Source organism: Lytechinus variegatus, chromosome 9 (genome assembly GCF_018143015.1).
Source record: "Lytechinus variegatus isolate NC3 chromosome 9, Lvar_3.0, whole genome shotgun sequence".
NCBI classification, from domain to species: Eukaryota; Metazoa; Echinodermata; class Echinoidea; order Temnopleuroida; family Toxopneustidae; genus Lytechinus; species Lytechinus variegatus.
In genome coordinates, this window is record NC_054748.1 from 2725246 (window position 1) to 2751650 (window position 26405).

The 26405-nt window shown below is 36.8% G+C and overlaps 1 protein-coding gene across 1 annotated transcript in view; it reads right to left on the bottom strand.

Annotated features, from left to right (window-relative positions):
• Window positions 1-3483: 3483 nt before the first annotated feature.
• Window positions 3484-26405, bottom strand: part of LOC121421199 — a 34743-nt gene continuing 11821 nt past the window's right edge. Inside the window, exons 5-15 of the mRNA XM_041615862.1 lie at window positions 25995-26027; window positions 17474-19086; window positions 16766-16921; window positions 16059-16459; window positions 14721-14814; window positions 13499-13648; window positions 9097-9267; window positions 7322-7722; window positions 5979-6072; window positions 4809-4955; window positions 3484-3594 (exon numbers count right to left, since the gene is read on the bottom strand). Coding sequence (XP_041471796.1) covers window positions 3484-3594; window positions 4809-4955; window positions 5979-6072; window positions 7322-7722; window positions 9097-9267; window positions 13499-13648; window positions 14721-14814; window positions 16059-16459; window positions 16766-16921; window positions 17474-19086; window positions 25995-26027 — 3371 coding nt within the window. The remainder of the gene's footprint in view (window positions 3595-4808; window positions 4956-5978; window positions 6073-7321; window positions 7723-9096; window positions 9268-13498; window positions 13649-14720; window positions 14815-16058; window positions 16460-16765; window positions 16922-17473; window positions 19087-25994; window positions 26028-26405) is intronic.

Sequence of the window (26405 nt, forward strand, 5' to 3'; positions counted from 1 at the left end):
TAACAGCAAACTCCGCCTCCTAAACAACCTCTGTCTTTTCTCTCCAAAAATTTACCTTCAATATAGCATTCATTGTTGCCAATAGTCTCATCTAACCAGGTTTCAGATAATGACATTAGATGATATGGACAGCGTTTAAGAAGACGTCGTATATCAACCATTTTATTGCGAAGACTTCTAATGTTTAAATGGGTAACTTTAAGTCCCTTTCTATTTGGAAATATAAGTGATTCGCGTTCCGACTCAATCTCATGGGCTGATGTGTTCACTGTATTGTCTATTAGATTTAAGTCTGTCTGATCTAAATCAGAATTATTCAAGCTTATTAACACAGATTGATACGAACTTTCATGAAATGGTAGCTGTTTCCACAGGCAACAAACACATTTCCAGACAGTGTTTGATCTGAAAAACGGTAATGACATGCCAGAGCAATTGAAATGTCCCCAGTTTTTACAGTTAATACAAAGCATACTGATTATTTCTAACGGTTTTATTCATATTTTAGACGGAATTGATTTTTTTTTTTTTTGAAAATCAGAACTGGTGTGTAAAACTTTTTCACTTCATAAATAGTCCCGAAAGGTGGGGTAGTAAGATGGGTAATAATTTCCTCAAGACATTATCTTAAGCCGAAGGCAATATTACTCTTTTAAGGGTAATATAATTGACGTTCCCGGAAATAAGACAGACTATATTCTTATTATAATCCAAATCAGATATCTAGAGCAAAAATCTTGAAAATGGAGACATTTATTTTAAGAATAGAATTCGATTGTATCAGGCTTATCACAGGTTATAGGCTCTGCACTCATTATGACGTACTTAGACCTGAGCCTGGAAGTGTAGATAATCAGGTCAGTTCTTTTCATGAAAGTATGTTGAATTGTTTTGAGGTTGTCAGTGAGGATAATATCAAACGCATTGTGAGCAATATGTCGAATGCCACTTCTTTATCAGATTCTCAACCTACTTGGCTTTTGAAAAAAAACTGTCAATTGCAATATTCCTATTCTGACCTCTATTGTAAACAGCTCATTATCATCGGGTACATTTCCAGATTGTGTTCATCAGGCTATAGTTACACCAATAATCAAGAGAAACAATCTGAATAAAGACACATTATGTAATTATAGGCCTGTTAGTAATATTTCACATATTGCTAAAGTGATAGAATAGGTAGTATCAATTCAAATAACGGAACACGTAAATGATAATGGCTTATACGATCTAATGCAGTCAGCATATAGATCCTATTTCAGCACTGAGACAGCCCTTTTGAAATTGTAGAATAACGTTCTGTCATATTTCGATCAGCATAAGTGTGTTTTCCTAGTCTCATTGGACCTAAGTGCAGCTTTTGACACCGTGGATCATACCATACTACTGAATCGCTTAAAATCTCAATTTCACATATCTGGTCTAGCTCTTAAATGGTTTAAGTCTTACCTGACTGGTTTGTCGTCTAGAGTAAGCATAGCCGGGAGTTGTCTGACCCGTGGGTAACTGAGTTTGGGGTACCCCAAGGGTCAGTTCTCGGGCCGATTCTGTTTAGTTTGTATATCACTCCAATTTCTGACATTATTAATAAACATGGTCTACAGTATATTTGTTATGCAGACGATATACATCTGTATTGTTCCTTTGACCCGCGCTCTTTTGAAAATATAAATGAAACACTTGAGAAAACCTATCTTTGTATTTCAGAAATTAGTAGGTGGATGTCATCTAATTATCTCCAGCTGAATAATAGCAAAACTGAATTCATAGCTCTTTGTTCTTCTGCCCGCCATCTTCAATCAATATCACATATCCAGCTTGATGTTAATGGTCAATGAATCCCCATCTCCACTAAAACTATTGTTCTTGGAGTATGCATTGATAACATGTTCACACTGTCTGCTCAAGTAAATCAGGTTGTCCGTAATTGTAATTATCATCTCAGCAATTTGTGGAGGATTCGTAGATTAATTGATCTTAAGACATGTCACCATGCTGTGCGAGCACTTATCCTTTCTCGGTTAGATTGCTGTAATAGTTCATATACTGTTTTGTCAGCTAGAGATAGAAGAAAACTTGAGGTTATACAGAATCGTGCCGCTCGTTTAATTTTTGGCTTTGGATTCCGAACTCATACTACACCCCTACTTAAGGAACTCCACTGGTTACCTCTATTCCAACGCATTCGGTTTATATGTATACAAAACTCTAAATAAATTAGCGCCTGAATATCTTAATAATACCATCAAATTATACACACCCTCTCGTAATCTTCGTTCAATCACTGACACATGCAGACTTTGCATTCCCTTGTCAAAACTCTCCTCTGCCGGAAAACGTTTTGCGGTAGCAGCTGCCAAGACTTGGAATGCTATCCCTCTTTCAATAAGAAATGTTTCCAGTGTTCTTGGCTTCAAATCATCCCTTAAGAATACCTTTTCCTCAATAACTAATATTTTCCTTTTTATCTTGAATATTGTAGTAATCATTGCAAATACTAAATTGTTACTAACTTTTGTACGCGCTATGGTACTTTTTGTTTATAGCGCCTCTACCCATTATGATGATGTTGATGATGATAAGTAAAACTGCAACATGCCAGTCAAGTTGGGAATATGTGCAATTTTTTTTGCTCGAAATTGTGGTATAGGGTGTCTTCTTTAATCCGAAAAGTGCCACCTGAGCATCCTTGGGAATTTTTGTTTGTTTTCATTGACGTCATAAGCCATGTGCATCTTTTTTTTTTGCATTTTTCTCTATTATGATTTTTCTATTTTACATAATAAACATATCACGTTCGATATCAAATTAAAGCTTATGAAAATTTAAATGTAAATATATATGTCGCGTGCCAGTTTAGCCATCTACAGGTCATTCAAATGGCATTAAAAATTTCGATCATATCTACCTAATCTTTATAGCAATGGTGAAACGGCAAAGGCCCCCTGGTGGAGCAGAAAGGTGAAAAAGATATCAGAATAAGGAAAATAATGAAAAAAAGGAAAGGATGAGGTGAAAAAAGATAAAAACAAACAGCGAAAGAAAAGTGTATTAAACAGGATGAAGGGGAATAATTTGGACATAAAAATGTATCCCCCCCCCCCCTTATTGGCAAATGGATACCCCTTGAAAAGTGTAGAAAAAAAATGTTTAAAAAAAATTGCCTGAGAAAATGTGACTTATTATGTTTTGAGTCAGTACTCGCATAACAGTAAAAATAATTGATAAGAATGCGCGTACTTCATAAAATGAGTATGTTTTCACGTAGATATAGTCCATGGCGGCAAGAATGTTAACTGGCCCATAAACACGACATTGATAGTTCGTTTTACCTGAAGATGGTGTTCTCCTCCCACACTCTCGCCCGCTCGGACGATTCGATCCCTCGCTGAGTGTCTCGTACTGGGACACAAAATTGTGCAACCTTAATATTTTGCCCCCCCCCCACCGAACTTGCGATCCTAAAATAAATAGCTCAAATGTTCAATTAGTTGTAATTTCAATACTAATATGGTTTCCCCGACGTTTCAATCCTGCAAGATAACGGAACATCTCATTAACAGTCATATCATCAAGCATCTTGAATATAACTTTCTGAATGTAAATCAATATGGATTTCAAAAAGGCCGAAGTTGTAAGAGTCAACTCGCCCTAACCGTCAGAGAAAACAACAAATTCATCACTTAAGTCAGTAAAATGGCCCTATTTCTTCCGCCAGTAAAAGTATAGTTCCGTAGTGGTTATATATCTTTCCAATTTTGATATAGGAAGTTCGGTAGGTACCCTCCCTAGAATCAGTGTTAGATTTTCAGTCATATTCATTCATTTTTGTCAATCAGCAATATCAAATTAAAAAATTGAGCAATGCACTGTAAAAAATCAAGTGCTAATTTAGCACCCATGGTGCTTGTATAGTGACTGCACTATACGAGTGTTGATTTTCTAGTTTGAATTTGAATCTGAAAATCAACACTAGTTGTGCAGCCACTATTCAAGCACTATAAGTGCTTAATGAGCACTTAATTTTTTACAGTATGGGTTGGGTTGAATGAATATCTTTTGCGTGCCAGTTGTGAGTAGGCACGTTCAACCGTATGCCCGTTCCATAAAGATGAAAAACTTGTATAATTCCGGCGAAGTACATACAGGTTATTTTTTTTTTAAATACCTCGCACCCCCCCCCCCCCCTTTGAAATGTCATTTCAATGTAAAATTCATTCAATTAAGTAGGCCACGGCTTATGAGTAAACCCATTACCCCAACGGAGAATTGCAGCTTGATCAGACTTTGGAGGGGGAAGTGGGAGGGAGGGGGGGGGTGGTCCGCTTCTACCCATTCTCAAAAAATAATTACCCCCCCCTCCTTAGTTTTGGATATCAGGAGATATAAATGTAAAATGATCTCTACAGATGTGTTCGATGAAACATGTAAACAAAGAGATATATGACATGAATGTAAATAATAAAAACAAAATAGCAAACATATTTTACACTCTTTAAAAAATGAAGTGCTAATTTAGCACTTACAATGTTTGTATAGTGACTGCACTACGAGAGATGATTTTCTAGTTAAAATTTAAACTAGAAAATCAGCACTCGTCGAGCAGTCACTATACAAGCACTATAAGTGCTAAATTAGCCCTTCATTTTTTTTTACAGTGCACCTTTAATATAATTTATGTCAGAGTTCTATGTAGGCCTATAATCATAAACTAACCATTTAGACATAGTTGATATTTTTTTAAAAGCATCCCCCCCTCCATCCCCGAAAAGGCAGATCATTTTCAGCAACACGGGCATTTCACTTACTTTTGAATCTACCTCTCTGCCATGAAGGTCTGGAAAGCACAAGTCATCTTCCTCCAGTCCGGTTAGAGTCAACTCACAAACACTCGTTCGATTGCAAATTGCATCTAACAGGTCTTTTGACAACTTGACAACCAATCTCCTTTGTCCCTGTTGAAATATACAGAATGTACTCAGAATGAAAACAAGTTATTTCCAAAATCAATAAAGCGATTCAAAAACAAAAATGTGGCAACCTGAAAACAGGATTTAATAGACACGAGATGGGGTACATTATACCCGTCAAACATTTATATTAACCAGAAGTACGTTGCCTTCCATATGTTTGGTTCAGTTCACGCCATTGCAAGATTATTTTATCTGTGACGGAAATAAGATTTGATAATGCCGACTGCAAATTGCTTTATAAAAAAAAACACAGAGCTCCTTTTTTCTGAAGATACCCCGCATGTGCTATACAATTGTATATTAGTAATGAATGTTTATGAGTGCAATAGACTAAATACTTCATGAGGTCAAAGATGAAATGATCAATTCAACGAGGTGTAGCCGAGTTGAATGGATCATTATTTCATCTTTCACCGAATGAAGTATTCTGTCCATTGCACTCATAAACATTCATTATTTATTTTATATGACACCTAAATATTGATTTTTTTTCATATAAAAGTGATGAATTTCGATACAAAACATGCTCATGCAGTGCGAGTTTGGTTTGTTGGTTGTTGCGTCATTATACCGTTCGCACTGCTATGCTGGCGCCTGCAGCTGCAGTCTTGGTGCGCGCGTGCAATGGACAAAATCGTATGGATCCAAAATTGCACGGTTGATGACGTCATTGCAAACTGGACTGAATGAACGAAATCAAAGAGCCAATCAAATCACAAGGATCTACCTAGGTGTCACATAATCAATAATACAAACATGGCACAGTACCTTCTACACGAATAAAAAAATCCTCCATTATATTATGTGTATCGCTCCATCCATTGACTTGGAGTCATAACATTGCCAATTTGGAGGATATTAGGTTTTAAATAACATTCCGAATTTAATTGCTTTATTGTTCTCTGCCACACGGGTCAGGTCCATCGCATGTTTTCACATTTCCCTAATCATTTCGGGGAATCGGCTACTGTTAATTATTGTTAATTACTTTTTCAATGTATTTACCTTGTTATGTTGAAGCGTTATTTTCATCCTGTTCTCAGCATTTATTTCTTCTGCCAGAGGATCCAGTTCGTCATCGGTAAAACAATCGATGATACTAGAATGAAACGTTGGCACTCTATTACATTGGTAAAGCTTGAAACTAATCATAGGCCAGGTTTCCCCGTTAAGTACTTGTTGGATTGAGCGAATCGTTGCTGACCCAAATCTAATTTTGTCTTAATGTTAATGTGTTCTCATTTTTTTTTTTATATATATAAAGACATTGATGCCGTTCTGGATAGGTCTAAAAGCATCGAGAATTTATCAATTATTGATATCTCTTGATAGTTAGGATATCATAGGTACGTAGGCTATGCAAAAAGTAAAGTTTGAACAGATTTTTTTGCACTTATTGGTCAAAATTACATAATGGGACACAATGCTATTTCGCTTATCATCTCAGGTGTTTGATTTTTCAATTACTTCTATCAAACCCTCTTATATGCTTCTCCCACTATACTTTTCCCCCTTAACCCCAGGAAACTGGTAGGGTTAAGGGGAGGGGAGGGGGCTTAGCCCCATCAATTTCCTGGGGTAAAGCTTAGAGCACTTCATTTTCACACTACGTTTTAGCAAAGTGGGCTAGCACGGTAAATAGTACGGTATACTATCTGGCCCTGCAAATAAGCAGGGTTTGCCGGCTTATTGTGGTGCTAGCACACCAATTGCGGTGCTAGGGATTGCAATGTGAAACGAAAATGGGCTAAGGAAATATAGGCTAAGCAAAAGCCAATCAAAGAAGTCAAAATTGCACGTTTATCATCAATATTCATGAGCTGTAGGATCGCCGGGGTTAAGGCGTTAACCCCGTCTAAGCAGATAGTATAGGGTTAAGAAAGAGAGTGTGAATCCGAAGGAAAAATAATATGGGGTTAAGGATAGTATGGGTCTAAGAAAATGCAATGTGCAAAGCACAATATAGTACTCATAACACTCAGGGCAACTGGCGAAAGATGTGCACTCCAGGTACAAGGTTTCCAATTGAGCTCCCATCGTTTTGAAGAACTAACCCTTCGGGTCTGTTTCATATAAGATCAATTTTGGCAATTTTTACCAGAGGTTTCTCAATATGGAATTTTCACTGGTAAAAAAAATGTTTCTGGAGGTTTTGTTCATTTGCAAGAAACTTTATAGCAAAAGATTAATGCAACAGGCCCCTTTCCAGTTTGTGCAAGCTGAAGCGCAGTTCGCCAGGAGCTCTATTATTCAAGAAGTGACGAAATACATGCTTTTCATCGCCGCTTTTTTTTTTGCAAGATAAGGCCCAGGAAATTGGTATGCATACAATTGAGAGTACGCCTTACCCTACTGTTTTCAAATGCTGGTGTTTTCTTAGATTTCGAAGAATAGATTCAGTGCGTTTGTTGCCCATCATCAGCTTTATGAAGACTAGAGAGGTGAGTTCAGGGAAAGCATCTGAAAAAAGTCTCCCAAGTAAATCAGGTTCTCCAATCAGTGCAATCAGATTGCTATTTAAGGACCGTATACCTCTTGTGTCTTCCTCTCCACGCTCAATTGATAACTCTTTCAGGTTGGCATGTGCCAATGTTTGAACTATCACCGGTGAGGTAGTTTGAAGAGTTGATACACTCATTTTTTTCAGCATAGGGAATACTAATTCAATTCTTGTGCCAAAGTTGTGTAATTTTCCAATCAGCCTATGATCTGTACATAGCAGTTGAACATTGCTGGTCGTTGTCCCGTCCTTGAGAAGGCAAGTCAAAAGAAAAAAAGACAGAAAAAGTTTGCAAATAAAATGAATCAAATTTGTAAATTGTTAAAATCATCAACTGTACCATTTCCATTATGAATGTAGTGATTAATCATAAGAATGCGACTATACGCATCAACAAGATATTACAAGATCGATTAAAATAAGATGTAATCTAAATGACTTTCCTAATTCCTAAGTAAGAGAATTGTGTAAGTTTATTTCGCTGCTTTTTTGAAAGTAAAACATTTCCATGGTTACGTCTGCGAAAACCCGGTTGTGCGAATGAAACACTTACCTTTGAAATATGGTCTAAGATGAATTTATAGAAATTATCCCTTGGAGTGCATATGACATACATCTCACCGATAATCATTGATCTTACCTTAATTCGAAAACAGATTTTTTTTTTATTTCGAATAGTTAGGTGATGAATAGTTTGAACAAATATTTCTCATATGTTTTATGTCATAATTACAGAATCATGATATTGATTTTTGTATTGAAACATATAATCCATTCCGACCGTTATATTAAAACTCCACTAGTCTATTATAATCTAATCCTTACAAGATTAATATTGATTAACGCACAAACAATTATCAACATTTAGATTTTAGTATTTTTAATGTTTCATTTCAGATAATTTCGTTTATTTTCAATACGTCTTTATATTATACGCAATCAAATAAACAAAATTTGTATGAACATTAAATCAAGGTAATCATATGAGCAGTTCGAAAATGAAAGAGGCTGCTAAAATGTTCGTGTCGTCCAATATTTGCAGGCAGATAACTGCACACTTTGTAACACAAAATCCTGGCAGGCATAGGTGCTATTGCTTTTACCAAATGGTGCCGTACAAGGGGTGACCCATGGGCTAAATACATGCAGTCTCCCAATCACATCTTAGTATGTCCCACATCATTACATAATGCCATAACCTCCTTTACACAACGTCCTATTTACAGAGGTTCAGATATATGCTCACTTTTTTGCTGATGCTTATGCAATGAATCTTTGCAATAATCAGGTACTTCTATTCGAATACAACAAAAATATTATACTTTTATTGTATTTTTGTATCGTAAATTTCTTCTACCGATTTCTGGTATGGTTTTCAGCTGAACTAGGATTTTTAGATGTAAACATTTCGAGTCCTTGATAAATATCTTGTTCTAAGAAACATCACCGCCTCTCCAGAAACAAGTTGAAACAATTTATTACATTAGAGATTAAAACTACGGAGAAATCCTAATTTCCTTCTTTTTTTGAAAAATAAGCCCGATATTATTTTTTTTTCATTACTTCAAGGCTCATAAATATTCCTTTCTGATTGAAAACCAAATATATCATTCTATATCCTACCTGGGATGAACAAGCACGAGCAGCGATCTCTCTGTAGAAATCATCATGGAAGTTACAGTAGTTGATCGTCAGGTCTGTAAGGCGAGGGAGGAGAGATAGAACTCTTCCAAGACAACATGATTCTGATTGCCGATTCGCAAGATCCAAATTGTAGACCTCTACTGTGTGGATCTATAGAAATAAAAACGTGTAATGAGTAAGTGAACCATGGATAAAACACTCTACATCAAGCATGGCGGCTTGTCATTGTTCAAAACTCACCTTCACTCGACAAAGGAAAATATAATTGGTATAGTGTCGAAAATCTGTCTATCTGACGGTCAATCGGATCTGGCTTGCCCTAACCATTAACCCGTCTCTGTGTTCTAGTGATTAAGGCACCGGCGTTCAAAGCTGGGGGCCTGGGTTCGATTCCCGGCAGAGACATTTTTTCGGCATCACTAATTTTTCCAAAGGGTAGATAGCTCTGGAGAACCTTGATTTAAGCTACGCCTACCATTGTTCTCTTTGTATATATATAAAAATGCGCAATAAGATAAAGAACATTTGCATCAAGATTATCATATAAGCAGTTCGGAAATAAAAAAGGCTGCTAAAAGCGCAGTTTTTTGGGTGCTGTCTCCAATTGAATTTTGAATATTCATAGTAAATGTATGTTATACTATATTACACTTTCTATTCATTGAAATAAATTAGATAAATGGAAACAACTTGTGGCAACTCTCTTGTAAATTGTCTTTTTTATCTAATTACTTTCAATGTATTTCCTCCTTTCTGATGAATGCAGGTATTCAGGCTTGTATTAGCTGCATGGGATCCAACTTGGGCGCTATTTATTATTCATTAAGTCATCTGCACCGAAAAACAGAAGAATCAATAACAGGGGGGAACCAGCCTTCGCAAGCAGGGGGGGGGGGGGATTTTCAGCCTTTTTTTCTCCGATCGGCCGCTCGAAGATGATTTCTTGCTTGTTTATTTGAAGGGGGTAGTCTTATAATTCATTTCTTAGCTTTATTATATAAATCAACATAAATATATAATATCATAATCTTTATTCTATAATGCGAGCGCGAAGTGCGAAAGTTTTTTTTTGAAACTGTATGTATTTTTTTTCCAAAAAATCGAACATTTTGAAAAACGAGATGTGCCTGCAATAATTACTACTTATCTGACTTATTATGTTTTGAGTCAGCATTCGCAAATAATTGATAAGAATGCGAGTACTTCATAAAATGAGAATTTTTTCACGTAGATGTGGAGCGTTGTGGCCTAGTGGATAATTATTCTGACTTTGAAACAGAAGGTCGTGGGTTCGAATCCCTGCCATGGCGTAATTTCCTTCAGCAAGAAATGTATCCACATTGTGCTGCACTCGAATCAGGTGAGGTAAATGGGTACCCGGCAGGATTAATTCCTTGAATGCATGAGCGCTTAGAGGCACCTCGAGCTAAAGCCGGGGTAATAATAATAACAACGCGCCTCGGAATACAATATTTCTAGATAGATGGCGCTGTATAAATGCCTATTATTCATGGGGGCAAGAATTATAATTCCCAAGAATGTTTTTTAACTGGCCCATAAACGCGACCTTGATAGTTCGTTTTACCTAAAGATGGTGTTCGCCTCCCACACTCTCTCCCGCTCGGACGATCCGATCCCTGAGTATCTCGAACTGGCAACAAATTGTGCAACCTTAATATTTTGCCCCCCCCCCCCCACCGAAAAAAAGGGTTTTCTTGCGCGCATACTTGCGATCCAAGAATAAATAGCTTAAATGTTCAATTAGTTGTAACTTCAATACTAATATGGTTTCTCCGACGTTTCAATCCTGCAAGATAATGGAACATCTCAATAACAGTCATATCATCAAGCATCTTGAATATAACGTTTTGAATGTAAATCAATATGGATTTCAAAAAGGCCGAAGTTGTAAGAGTCAACTCGCCCTAACCATCAGAGACTTGTCTGACAAAAATTGATATATTTCAGCAAATTTTTTCTGATAGGGTAGTAGTTGATTGGGAGAGTGCAGAGGGTTCAGCAAAGGTATTATCAGACGTGCTGCAAAGGGAGACGCGTGCAGACAAAGTAGCAATCAGTAGCAATCAAAGCAACTTATATGTTTATCAGGCAGTTGAGTAAGCTATGCTTCCTGTAACATTTTCCGAAGGATGGTAAATGGCGTGTTCGGGGGGGGGGGCTCTCAGTATAATGCGTGGTGGGTATGTGCCGCGGAGCGGCCGCCCATTTTTACACTCAAATTTTCGTTCCAAGACATACACTGTTAGAAAAAATAAAAGAAGTTCCTGCAGCAGAGTCTCGAGAACACCTGTAATCTTACCGAATTGCGTAATAATCATTCTGTAAATTCATAAAACAAGAATTTTTCTGCAATTTAACAGAACAGCTCTGTTTAAAAAGGGGAAAAGGGTGTTTTATTCAAGGAAATTTGTAAGATTCCATACATCAAATACCAATTTCCTGTAAGATTACGCAATTCGTTAAGATTACAGGTGTTCTCGAGACTCTGCTGCAGGAACTTCTTTTATTTTTTCTAACAGTGTAGCGTTTCATATTAGTGAGAAAAAGACCAAAGAAAGCCGCTCCAAAGCATAGTATTTTCTTCTAATCGAGAAAAAAAAGAAGAAATCCGCTCCAAATTTACACCGTTCCGGCTGCTTTGATCCGCTACAATGAGCTGCAATTTTAGTGAAAAGCAGCCGGGACCATCGCCTCTGCGTGAGCGCACCAGGCGGCACCTGTGCCGCCGCGCCAGCTGCATGCACTTATTGGTTCCAAGTATAGTTCCATACTGGTAATATATCTTTCCAATTTGGAAAAAGGAAGTTTAGTAGGTACCTTCCCTAACACCAATACAGCAGTGCTCGTTGATATACGAGAACATGCAACGCATAGACTAACTAATGTTAGCCTACACAGCCTAGTCTCGGTATAGAAACACAGAACTACTAATCACAATTCGTCACCTGATATACCTCTTCTGTAACCTTGCACATAACCATTAAGTTCAGTTTTTGGACCTCTTGAGTCTTGATGATTGAAACATGTATACTAGTGAAAATGTTTTGCTACTGAATAGTAAGGGCTGCTGTTTCATCCACTAAGGAATTCCCCTTGTAATAGGCTATAGTCTTGCTTTTAGGGTTCACAGGCCTAATTCATCTCCCATACACTCGTGTGTTAAAGTGGCACAAAAATAATTCATAAAAAATGAGGAAATTCGAGGGTTGAATGTTTGCTACCAGTGGATAGGATAAATGTCTGACATTCCATATCTTACCAGAAAAGGGTACATCGACCGGCTCATTTCAAAAATGAATCAGCAATTATGAAGACTACACCTGACGGGATCAAATATTCATTACTGGCGCAAAAATTCACTACTGAATGACACGCGCGTGTAAGCTAAAACAACAACAACAACAAATTAATCACTTAAGTCAGTAAAATGGCTCTAATTCTTCTGCCAGTAAAAGAAGAGTTCCATAGTGGTGATATATCTTTCCAATTTTTAAAAAGGGAGTTCAGTAGGTTTCCTCCCTAGAATCAGTGTTAGATTGTCAGTCATATTCATTCATTTTTGTCAATCAGCAATATCAAATTAAAAAATTGAGAAATGGGTAGGGTCGAGAGAATAACTTTTGCCTGCCAGTTGTGATTCGGCACGTTCAACCATATGCCCGTTCCATAAAAATAAAAAAAAACTTGCATAATTCCGGTGAAGTACATACAGCTTAGTTTTTTTTTTATAAATACTTCGTCCTCTGCCCCCCCCCCCCTCTGAAATGTCATTTCAATGTAAAATTCATTGAATTACGTAGGCCACGGCTTATGAGTAAACCCATTACCCCAACGGAGAATTTCAGCTTGATCAGACTTTGGAGGGGGAAGTCGGAACGAGGGGGGGGGGGGGGGGGGTGGTCCGCTTCAACCCATTCTCAAAAAAATAATTACCACCCCCCTTAGTTTTGAATATCAGGAGATTTAATTCTAAAATGATCTCTACAGATATGAAACATGTAAACAAAGAGATATATGACATGAATGTAAATCATGGAAAAAAATAACAAAAATATCTTACACACTGTAAAAAATGAAAAGTTAATTTAGCACTTACAGTGTTTGTATAGTGACTGCACTACGAAAGATGATTTTCTAGTTAAAATTTAAACTAGAAAATCAGCACTCGTCGTGCAGTCACTATAAGAGCTAAATTAGAACTTAATTTTTTACAGTGCACCATTCAGATAATTTATGTCAGAATTCTATGTAGGCCTGTAATCATAAACTAACCATTTAGTCATGGTTGATATTTTCTAAAAAGCCCCCCTCCATCCCCGAAAAGGAAGATCATCTTCAGCAACAGGGGAATTTCACTTACTTTTGAATCAACCTCTTTGTCATGAAGGTCTGGAAAGCAAAAGTCATCCTCCCCTAGTCCGGTTAGAGTCAACTCACAAACACTCGTTCGATTGCAAAGTGCATCTAACAAGTCTGTTGATAACCGTTTGACGTGCAATCTCCTTTGTCCCTGTTGAAATAAACGGAATAATAAAGCTATCGTTTCAAATGTCTTTACAGTCAAACTACTCAATGAAAAGGTAAGTACTCAGAATGAAAACACTTTATTTCCAAAATCAATAAAGCGATTCAAAAACAAAAATGTTGCAACCTGAAAACAGGATTTAGTAGACACGAGGTGGGGTACATTATACCCGTCAAACATTTATATGAACCAGAAGTACGTTGCCTTCCATATGTTTGGTTCAGTTCACGTAATTGAAAGATTATTTTATCTGTGACAGAAATAAGATTTGATAATAATGTCGACTGCAAATTGCTTTAAAAAAAAACCCGCAGAGCTCCTTTTTCTGAAGATACCCCGCATGTGCTATAGCAATGAATGTTTAGGAGTGCAATAGACAGAATACTTCATGAGGTGAAAGATGAAATGATCAATTCAACGACGTGTAGCCGAGTTGAATGGATCATTATTTCATCTTCATCTTTCACCGAATGAAGAATTCTGTCCATTGCACTCATAAACATTCATTATTTGTTTCATATGACACCTAAATATTGATTTTTTTCATATAAAAGTTATGAATTTCGATACAAAACATGCTCATGCAGTGCGAGTTTGGTTTGTTGATTGTTGCGTCATTATACCGTTCGCACTGCTATGCTGGCGCCTGCAGCTGCAGTCTTGGTGCGCGCGTGCAATGGACAAAATCGTATGGATCCAAAATTGCACGGTTGATGACGTCATTGCAAATTGGGCTGAATGAACGATATCAAAGAGCCAATCAAATCACAAGGATCTATCTAGGTGTCACATAATCAATAATACAAACATGGCACAGTACCTTCTACACGAATAAAAAAATCCTCCATTATATTATGTGTATCGCTCCATCCATTGACTTGGAGTCATAACATTGCCAATTTGGAGGATATTAGGTTTTAAATAACATTCCGAATTTAATTGCTTTATTGTTCTCTGCCACACGGGTCAGGTCCATCGCATGTTTTCACATTTCCCCAATCATTTCGGGAATCGGCTACTGTTAATTATTGTTAATTACTTTTTACAATGTATTTACCTCGTTATGTTGAAGCGTTATTTTCATCCTGTTCTCAGAATTTATTTCTTCTGCCAGAGGATCCAGTTCGTCATCGGTAAAACAATCGATGATACTAGAATGAAACGTTGGCACTCTTTTACATTGGTAAAGCTTGAAACTAATCATAGGCCAGGTTTCCCTGTTAAGTACTTGTTGGATTGAGCGAATCGTTGCTGACCCAAATCTAATTTTGTCTTAATGTTAATGTGTTCTCATTTTTTTTGTTATATATATAAAGACATTGACGGCGTTCTGGATAGGTCTAAAAGCATCGAGAATTTATCAATTATAGATATCTCTTCATAGTTAGGATATCATAGGTACGTAGGCTATGCAAAAAGTAAAGTTTGAACAGATTTTTTGCACTTATTGGTCAAAATTACATAATGGGACACAATGCTATTTCGCTTATCATCTCAGGTGTTTGATTTTTCAATTACTTCTATCAAACCCTCTTATATGCTTCTCCCACTATACTTTTCCCCCTTAACCCCAGGAAACTGGTAGGGTTAAGGGGAGGGGAGGGGGCTTAGCCCCATCAATTTCCTGGGGTAAAGCTTAGAGCACTTCATTTTCACACTACGTTTTAGCAAAGTGGGCTAGCACGGTAAATAGTACGGTACTATCTGGCCCTGCAAATAAGCAGGGTTTGCCGGCTTATTGTGGTGCTAGCACACCAATTGCGGTGCTAGGGATTGCAATGTGAAACGAAAATGGGCTAAGGAAATATAGGCTAAGCAAAAGCCAATCAAAGAAGTCAAAATTGCACGTTTATCATCAATATTCATGAGCTGTAGGATCGCCGGGGTTAAGGCGTTAACCCCGTCTAAGCAGATAGTATAGGGTTAAGAAAGAGAGTGTGAATCCGAAGGAAAAATAATATGGGGTTAAGGATAGTATGGGTCTAAGAAAATGCAATGTGCAAAGCACAATATAGTACTCATAACACTCAGGGCAACTGGCGAAAGATGTGCACTCCAGGTACAAGGTTTCCAATTGAGCTCCCATCGTTTTGAAGAACTAACCCTTCGGGTCTGTTTCATATAAGATCAATTTTGGCAATTTTTACCAGAGGTTTCTCAATATGGAATTTTCACTGGTAAAAAAATGTTTGCGGAGGTTTTGTTCATTTGCAAGAAACTTTATAGCAAAAGATTAATGCAACAGGCCCCTTTCCAGTTTGTGCAAGCTGAAGCGCAGTTCGCCAGGAGCTCTATTATTCAAGAAGTGACGAAATACATACTTTTCATCGCCGCTTTTTTTTTGCAAGATAAGGTCCAGGAAATTGATATGCATACAATTGAGAAAACGCCTTACCTTACTGTTTTCAAATGCTGGTGTTTTCTTAGATTTCGAAGAATAGATTCAGTGCGTTTGTTGCCCATCATCAGCTTTATGAAGACTAGAGAGGTGAGTTCAGGGAAAGCATCTGAAAAAAGTCTCCCAAGTAAATCAGGTTCTCCAATCAGTGCAATCAGATTGCTATTTAAGGACCGTATACCTCTTGTGTCTTCCTCTCCACGCTCAATTGATAACTCTTTCAGGTTGGCATGTGCCAACGTTTGAACTATCACCGGTGAGGTAGTTTGAAGAGTTGATACACTCATTTTTTTCAGCATAGGGAATGCCAATTCAATTCTTATGCCAAAGTTGTGTAATTTTCCAATCAGCCTATGATCTGTACATAGCAGTTGAACATTGCTGGTCGTTGTCCCGTCCTTTAGAAGGCAAGTCAAAAGAAAAAAGAGAAAGAAAAAGTTTGCAAATAAAATGAATCAAATTTGTAAATTGTTAAAATCATCAACTGCACCATTTCCATTATGAATGTTAGTGATTAATCATAAGAATGCGACTATACGCATCAACAAGATATTACAAGATCGATTAAAATAACATGTAATCTAAATGACTTTCCTAATTCCTTAGTTGGGAAATTGTGTAAGTTTATTTCGCTGCTTCTTTGAAAGTAAAACATTTTCATGGTTACGTCTGCCAAAACCCGGTTTTGCGAATGAAACACTTACCTTTGAAATATGGTCTAAGATGAATTTATAGAAATTATCGTGGAGATTTGTTTCCAGAAGTTTCACTGTTGTCAATGAGCTGGACGATAAAACTGCGTTGGCTATAACAAGAGATGTCGACGAGCCAAGCTTTGTTTTTCTTACGTCCAGTGTTTTCTGGCAGTTAACAAAAAACATAAATTATAATATTTGAATGAGTTGTGTGACGGTTGGATGGTAATGTCGTTAGGAAATAGAAATACCACTCTTAAACGATAATAATTATTAGAAACAATAACGTTTGCAATAGGAATGATCATTATAACTGTCACAGAAACGATAATGGCTATATTAAAAATATACAAAACTTTTGTTTTATCATTATCATTTTGATTCTGTTTTGTTTTTATTACTGTCCTTACTATTATCATCCCAATTGATATTTTCATAATCACCAATCATATTCATTGGCATGATCTTTCATATCATATTGTTTCTTTCTTACTATTTAATGTGTATAATTATTGTTATTATTATTAGTAGTAGTAGTAGTACCATTATTTTCGAATATAAGAAAAGGTACTTGGTTTTATACTGGATGCAGTAATCAACTCTGATACCAGTATATTATGCACACGAACTATCAAAATATGGAAGTACAGAATATTTTTTTTTGTACATTTGACCAATATTATGAAGTAAATGAGAATGTGATTATATTTGACAAACCACTCCATGATGTTCGTTGATGAACAGGTATCCAGACACCGTATGCGCAGACAGCGCCTTGTTGATCGTCAAAGCTCTGTCTTCTGCATCTAGCCATTGTCCTACCCTCTTTGCAGCATCTTCGTGATATGCTTCGAAAGTGACGTCAACAAGGAAAGCAATATCTGTTTTCTTCCTCTTCGATTTTTTATTTCCAGAATACAAATGATGCAATCTATCTACAATGTCTAATCCTGCTTCCTTTAGCTGAGCAGCAGTGAAATAAAGGAGAAAACGGAACTCCTGGGGATTTTCTTCCAGCAATCTTTCCGTCAACCCGTTGTATTTTTGGAGATCAGATTCGTAAACAGAAGCAAGATAGAGAGCTGCCACGTATTCCTGGAACAGTTTATGAGGAAAGAAAACGCTTGCTGTTACGGCCTGGGAATCACGAATGGATCTTTTATGTCTAGGTACATGTTCTTGCTCTTTGCTAAGTATCCCTATTCTGCAACTTGTTGTCATGGCGTCCTTACAAGAGCTGAAGTCATCAACTTTGAAAACCAACTTCTTTTCTAGGAGCCCCTGAAATGCGACAGAACCGATCTGCTTGAGGCATTTTTCAGCAGCTTTCAATTCATTTTTCGATTGTTCTTCATTCAGAGTGTTGCTAGGCTTCAATTTTGATAGATAATGGTCTCGTAAGAAAATTATCATTTGTTCAAATAATTGTGAGAATGTCTTCAGTTTGCGTATTATTTCTCGTTTCTCAACGCCGATGTCTTTCCACAAGACGCAAAGCATAGCTACATAGATTGGGAACGGGGCCATGTTCTCCTTGATGACGTCATTTCCTTGTATGAACTGCTGTAGATCTAATCCAGACTGTCTATCCTTTGCAAAGAATTTTCCGATGTATTTCGATACATTTTTAGTACTAAATCCCTCTACAGCAATAAAGCAATAACAACGACTCAGCTCCTGGTTGCATTTGATCTGATCTGCCCTCCATGGCCTCGTTGTTACCAGGACTGTGCACTGCTCAAGCATTTTCAAGCGTAGAATCTGAGAAATACCTGAAGTGTCATCGGTCGAGAGGTCCCCATTATACTCATCAAATCCATCAAGTATAATCAGAATCTCCGAAGGATGAGAATTCATGTAATTCGCGATCTGTTCGGGGCTTACGTTATTATTGTTGTGAAGATAATTTTTCATGATATCACCAATTGATTCACCCTTGATAACGTTGCGCAGTGGTACAACAAGTACCCAACTGAAGTGATTATACGCTTCCGATCCATTGGTCCAGTCCCAAGCAATCTTTGAACATAGCGTTGTTTTACCAACCCCACCTTCACCTTCAACTAGGAGACGTTTAGGAGGTACTCCATTAATCTTTGTAGTTAGAAGATCCTTGTATTCAAGTGATCCTTTCTTCTTCGTTATCCCCATTTCATTTCTCAGAAGAGTTAAGTTAGTGTAAATTTCTTCGAATTCATAGATTAGATCGAAAGCAAGCGGATCAGGCTTTATTTTACACATTCGTTCTCTATAGAATAACTTGAGTTCTTCAGCGCACCGAGAAACCTGCTCCTCGGTCATGGCCTGTTCGGTGGTCCCCTTGTTCGGCACTGAACGGACAATAAGGAAAACAGAAAAAAATCCAAATATTTCTTTAATGGTCATACCGGGAGGGGGGGGGGGAACTTCCATTGACCAATGGATATCATGCGCGGCCATTGGTTCTCGAAAAGCACTCTAAACACGTATTTTCCATATTCTAAAAATGCACCTCTAAACAAGTATTGGCGTGTGAAACCCTACCCTTAACAAGTATTGGAAACAAAACGATACTCTTGGTAAGTATTCCGTAAAATGAACCCCTAAACAAGTACAGCGATATTTTATTGTTATGTCACGGGCCCGTCGATCGGTCGTCTGTTTTACCTTTACACATTATTAATTTTGCTTTAATATACGGCCCACTTTCTACACCTCGCGAAAATAAGACTCTAAACACGTAGTGTTGGGGGCAAAAAGGACATCCTTTTTAAAACATTTATTTTTGTTTTATCATCCCCGCAAATTTGACCCTAAACGCGTAGCTTTCCTAGCGAAATATAAACAACAAAAAAAGTAAGCTCCCCCCCCCTAAATCAAATTGCTGTAACTTTTGAACGGAATTATTTTGAGATAAGATATTTCATAGGTGGTTTTCTACACTCATTAAGCAACTCCCTTGTGAAAAATGAGATTGATCGGTTGAGTCATGCATGAGTAATTAAAGATTGAATTAAAAATGACCATTTTTGAAAGTCACCAGAGTTTTTCAGATTGTGCAAATACAAAGTTGGGCAAAAGTTGTTTTTAGGTGAATTTTATGGTGTTAATGCTGTTTTACTATCCATCATTTAGCTGTTGCACACACAATTTTGATATCGTATGTTCATGGTTGAGTGAGCACAATATTGGAGGGGCCGCATAAGCAGGGGGGGTTTGGGGGCCCCCACTTTTTTTCAAAAGCATGTACAAAAATGTAAAACTGACCATACGATTGTGATGTTTTGCATGGTCAGCCGCCACCCCCACACTTTTGGCTCAGCACCTCCCCGACACATAAAAACCGTTCCGTGGCCCCTGTATTGTGACACATCTTCATAGGGGTTTTTGGTAGTATCCTCTACTACTTGTTAGGTCTTATTAAAATTTGAAAATGTTGGTGGCTACCCTGATTATAGGCCCCTCCCCCATTTGTTTATTCTGGATCCACTGCTAAGTTTTCGATCGTGCTCGCTCAACCATGAAAATGTTTAAAATTCGGAAAGTGTGTGGTGATAGAAATGATGGATGATAAAAACAACAGCAATTAGATTCACATTTGAAACCGAATTGCCCCCAATATTCAAATTATTACCCTTTAAAATCAGTCTGTGACATTGAAAATACCCATTATCTCACTTTGATGCATGCCCACTCATCCATAAATAAACAAATCGATTTCATTTTTTCTACAGAATTCTGCCCATAGGTTGATAAACATTACTGCCAAATGACATTGCTAACGACAGCCTTGAAAAAAAGTTCCACCATATTTAATAAAGGGTTACTCTTAAGGGTCTTAAGGGTTATTCTTAAACATATTCACCCATAATGAACACAAGTCTATGAGAGAGGAAGTCCAAATTTTAGCAAATAGGAAATAAGGGTTTCTTTCATGGAACGTTTTTGTTACTTCTGCCAACAGTTATTTCATGAAATTTCGCACATGACTTCAGGGTAACACTTTCAAAAAGGCGCGATCACCAAAATAACAATTCGATACGGCACAGAGTGGGGCCAATGCCTTGAACTTTCTTTTCATTTGCATATTTTTTCGAATATTGTGTGCTCACCGATGCATTAAACATCGAGATTTTTATAAAAATAAAATCAAATGAACCATGCAAGCAGGTTTGTGACAGATATCCATAGTTACAAATTGCATTTTTTCCAATAACGTAAAGAAGAGCTAATCACATTCCACATGTTCATTCAAGCGTGAATGTTTAAACGCCTTTGAATCATTGAAGCATGTTAATTGCTCATGAACATAACGAAAAAATGATAAAAGATCAGTTTCAGTTACCAAAATGACACAATACTTGCCTTTGATATTTGAAAATCGTATGTTTTGTTTTCAATAAATGTTTATTGAATCATGAAACGATGAAACGATGAATACTGTTGAAGATACTCTTCCCAAAAATAATTGTCATCTTATTCGATTATTTTTATTGATAACAATATGTAAACAAATCAAATTATAGTAAATTAGGACTTGTGTTTATTCAACAGTGAAATTCAGCCCAAAAAGTTGTATCGTCTTGTAGAAAGTACTTTTTACAAGCCTTCTGACTATTTTTCATGATTAGAATGTGGAATCAGTTCCTTTAAAATGGAATCAAAGTCATGATATTTGGCTTGTGACTTTTGAAAAGTGACATTTTTGCCTTGCGATGGTGCTCACTGAAGCAAATACGTCCATAACATTTACTCAGAGGGTAGCTTATAAAATTACCTACACGCTCATGTAAAAAATATATCAAAAACTCGCATTGGTTCGGAAATTATTGATGTTTGTTCAAGGGGGGACTTACTTTTTTGTTGTGTATAGATACCCTTTTTTCATTATTTTTGTGTTTTAGACACCTTTATCACGTTACGTACGTAACGTGCCCTGTCTTGAAAAAGACATCCTTTTTACGTGTTTGTTTGGTCGCGCATGGTATCCACTCGTCAATGTAAGTGCCCCCCCCCCCCGGTTGGTCATAAGGGCATCTCACAATAATGTCCATGCATTCAACCAGTTTGCATTAAGGAATAATTGTCAAATGATATTTTCCGCCTTTAAATATGAAACCCAGGTCTACATATTAAATGTGTCAGAAATATTCTTAATGATTCATTTAGAACTCACAGTGCAGAATCTTATCTTTATACAAGAAAATGGGTACATAAAGATTAAAGGATGTTTGAACTGTGCGTGGTCTCTCATTGACTGTGTCTTATTAATACATAGTCTTAAAATATACGTTATCAGATATCTATTAATTGTTTTGCTACGTGGTACATAATTATTACGCTATAAATGCAATGAGTAGTTCATTACCATGTTATCATTCAAGTGGGTCTACTTTTCTAGACTACATTACAAATATGTGTTTACTTAAGAAATTCGACGGAAACAAAACATTATGAGTGGTCGAGGACTCGACATGGCGGTTAAAGTTGATAGGTGCATATTCTTTTTTAATATTTAATTCACATTTTTCGCTTGCTTATGTTTTGTTGCGTTATTGTAATGTTAATCAATGCGCTCGAATTTTTTTTTTTCAATCGCTAGAATGTCTGTTTTGCCATATGTACTGAAAAATTGTACATTTTCTTTTTCAAACTTAAAGGTAATATGAAAAAGCATAACTTCATGTGAATAACTGAAATATAATTCACAAAGCCAATGCTAAAGGTATTGTTCTTTTGCAAAGCATATAATGTTAACATTAGAGAGAAAATAAGTTATTACTATTGTATAGACAATAGGTCGGCCGTCAGATGGTAAAACGTTCTATCTCGAAAATCGCTGTTCTGTGAAAAAGTGCACTGCGCCCATCCCGCTCCCCCACTCACCAAGGCCCATCGTGACGATATTGTTTTATACTGAGCTGTGATTTACATGGAATGGCGTAGGCTTGATTTTCATTTTGTTAATAATTGGGAGGTTTGGAAAAGTGTAGACAAACGAGTATTAAACGAAAAATGAAATGTAAACCAAATTTAATGATAAAAAACTTAGTGAAAAAATGTTGGAGATGTCTGATATAAGCCTTTCTTCAGTTTTATTTATGTCCTCAGATCCAGTTGGCACAAAAAGGGTAAAGGTTGTGCTTAGTGTTTAAATTTCAGTTTGGGTGGCAAAATTGTTAGAAAATGCTTGAATGTATTTGTTTTATTTCAATTAACTTACAAGGGCAAGGAAAATGTATGAGAAATGTTTCGCAGGGTAAGATTGATTTCGCCCTCTCTCCTTGTCACAGCGTGAAAACGAGTATTTCTGCGCAAACAGATTTCTGCGAGCTTTACAAAAATGGAAAGTGCTCACTCAAGTGTAACATTCTGTCGACACTTTTACTTCAATTGGATAGATGAGACCCAAACCCAAGAATATAAGTGAAAAAATTACCCACATGTTGTATATTTTTTAATTCCCAGGTCTTTTTCAAAGTGTAAACTTTTTTTGATACGCACTGTACATTACAAGATGGTAAAATGGTTTATCTTCTAAATAGACCATGAACGCTATTGTCATACTATGGTAAAATGGTCTATCTTCTCTTTAGACCATTTTACCGTATTATCGTATGGTTTAAATACATAGTGAACGAAGGCATACTCATCGATTGCGCGCAGTCGAACTTTTCTAGTTTGATAATGAAATTGTATTGTTAAAAGTAATAGGATAACTACGGAGCATTTAAAGTTCCATCAACGACTTGGCGAGACAATTCATCTTGCCATGTCGACATACTGGCCTTATTGTGTCGTCATGGCAAGATAACGTATCTCGCCAAGTCGACTTGTAGAAATTTATATGTCGACATGGCGAGGTACGTTATCTTGCCAAGTCGAGTAATTAAACATTTCATGTCGACATGGCCAAATATGAAGTGTCCAAGCATGGGTGTCAATCACGGGGGGGATGGGGGATGTATTCCCCCAATATTTCAAGTTGAGGATGGCCTGTATTATCATCCCCCAATAATTTAGGTAGACAAATATAATAATGATGATGAAAAAATGAAAAGTTTGATCACGATGATTATACTATGTCATCAATCAGTTTATTTCCCTCGCAATTTTTGTATATTGTTATGAAATAAAAACATTCTTTTCCAGGACTTCTAAACAGATGGGTGGAGGTTCAAAATGAAAAAAATGAAATGTTTATGTATATGATATTAACACATGGCATAAAAGGACCCCGACGAATAACAAATTTTGTTGATAGGGTGTTCTATCCCATCAGTGTTGATGAAATCAATTTTAATAAATCATTAATTAAAAGGGTGGAAAATAAACGGGACTAAAAGGGTTGCGAGTTAAACGGGGAAACCCACATGGACGTAAATCCCAGAGGGGGTAGATCTTGAAAAAGTAAAAATAACTTTTCTCAGATTTACCCCTCCCCACATGTAAAAGGAGCTTTCCTGCTGTTCGACGAGTGAAGTCATGGCTTCGGAGCTCCATGACTCAAACACGCCTCAACTGCGTTGCAATGTGCCACACCCACTGTGCAATTTCATCCTTTTGTTATTTATTCCAAGAAAAAAAACCTTTGCGTTTCCATAGAGTATAGACTAATCACTTCATTCATTTGACTGGTTATACACACTTTACCGATGTATGTCATGGTAGTATTGTTATGAAGTTCGGCATTCAGTAAACCTTTGAACAAGAATATACCAAAAATGAACATGTGCACAAAACGAAAGTCACCCCTACTCGCATATCAAAATACCTTAAATTGAACGATAAGTTTTGGTCAATAATATTTTGCAGGAGAGCATTGATTTCCTCATTACCTATCTATGTGGAAATGAGGTGCCTATAGTCATAAAAGAGTGAGCCCATATCAAATGTAAACATTTCACTTTTATAAAGTCATAATGGTCGTTTGGTGATCAGTAGCTCATATGTATGGTGCTTTTGTTGTATGGGGTTGGATGTAATTAATATTGAACATTTTATCATGTGACCCTATCAGATACCTCTCATGAAAATATTGAGGTTCAGTGAGCTCAATATAATATGATCATACTTTTACAATTTTTGATAGGTGAAATCAATTACTGGTTTCACAAAGAATAATCATTTATTTCGATCTAAAGCGTATCTTCGGATATGAACATCGGATTTTCTCTTTCCATGTTATTCTTGTTATTGTTAAGGACTTGAATAACTAAACTCGATAGATTTTTTCTTATTTTGGCAAAAAGAAATCTCTTTTGAGTTTGAAAAGAGATGAAAATTTTGCATTGTATATGATCAAACTCATGCGGTACGTAAATTTCATTTTAACACATGTATCAGCTGATATTACAAACTGATGGTTCAAGATATGGAGAAATATCATAACATGATGTTGAGTTTTGATTGTTTTTATGTTAGTTTTTGTTTCCTGCACTTATAAAGCATTTAAAACATATTAAAATCCAGGGTTGAAATCGTCAAAGGAATGACGGTAAGCCCGGTGGCGCTCTAGAAGGCACACGGTTTGTAATTTGTGTTAGTCTTAATTTGTCCGAATCTGCATTTTATCATCATGCATTAAGAAGAAAAAAGATATTGCCAGTCGGGTTAGATCTAAAAAAAATACAAGTACAGTACGCTGCAACAATGAAGGAATTTCCAAGAACAACATGCACATCAACCACTCCCAAATGTCCCAACTTGTGATTTTAGTGGGGGCAATGTTGAAAGATCCCCATCCACAAGAACATTTGTGTCAATCATCCCCCCAATCAGGAATACCGATCGACACTCATGAGTCCAAGGCCTGGCGAGTGTCCAAATAATTTAATACGCGTGTCCGTGTACCTTCATTACGTAGCTGCAGCGTTGCTGCTCGACGTCCACGCTCGCGTCGGAGAGAATTTAGATCAACCGCGCTGTGACGTGGCGGTAAACTGGTCTAACTCGAAGATAAACTATTTTACCATCTGACAGCTATGATTAAAAAGCCTCACTTAAGAAGGTTGAAAGGTTAATGAAGAAAAATAGCTCGTTTTATCTCCAAACGATATTACCGACAACGGCGTAACTGAGATAAACTGGTCAAACTCGAAGATAAACCATTTTACCATCTCACAGCTATGATCAAAAAGCCTAAAAGAAGGTTAAAAGGGTAATGTAAAAGATAGCTCGTTTTATCTCTAACCGATATTACTGACACTGAAGAACACAGACATGATACATTTTTGTCGAAAAAATAAATCGTACTCACCATTCTCTTCAGTTTCAGATTTAAGATATTCTCCTGAAAGAAATGGAAATTTTTTGAAATGTTTTTCAACACGATTGTTTTATTTATCCACATATTTACATACTCCATCCAATGTACAACATTAATGTGACAAAGTCAGTGTCGATCAAACCAAAAATGTTAATAAAATACATACATTTGGCTTGCTATAAAAGGCCGTGTATAAGTTCAGGTTATTTTTTATGAGCAGTTGCAAGGGCTAAAATGAAAAGAACGGCTATTTAGTGGAGTGTAAGCTTGCAATTTACCAAAATATGTCGTAAAATGAAGGACAGCGGATAAAGCATGTTAATCTTATCCCAACATTTACAAGGCCATTGCATTGAGCATGGCTTTAGCTTGTTTAGGAAGACAGTATTGGAATACCCGACC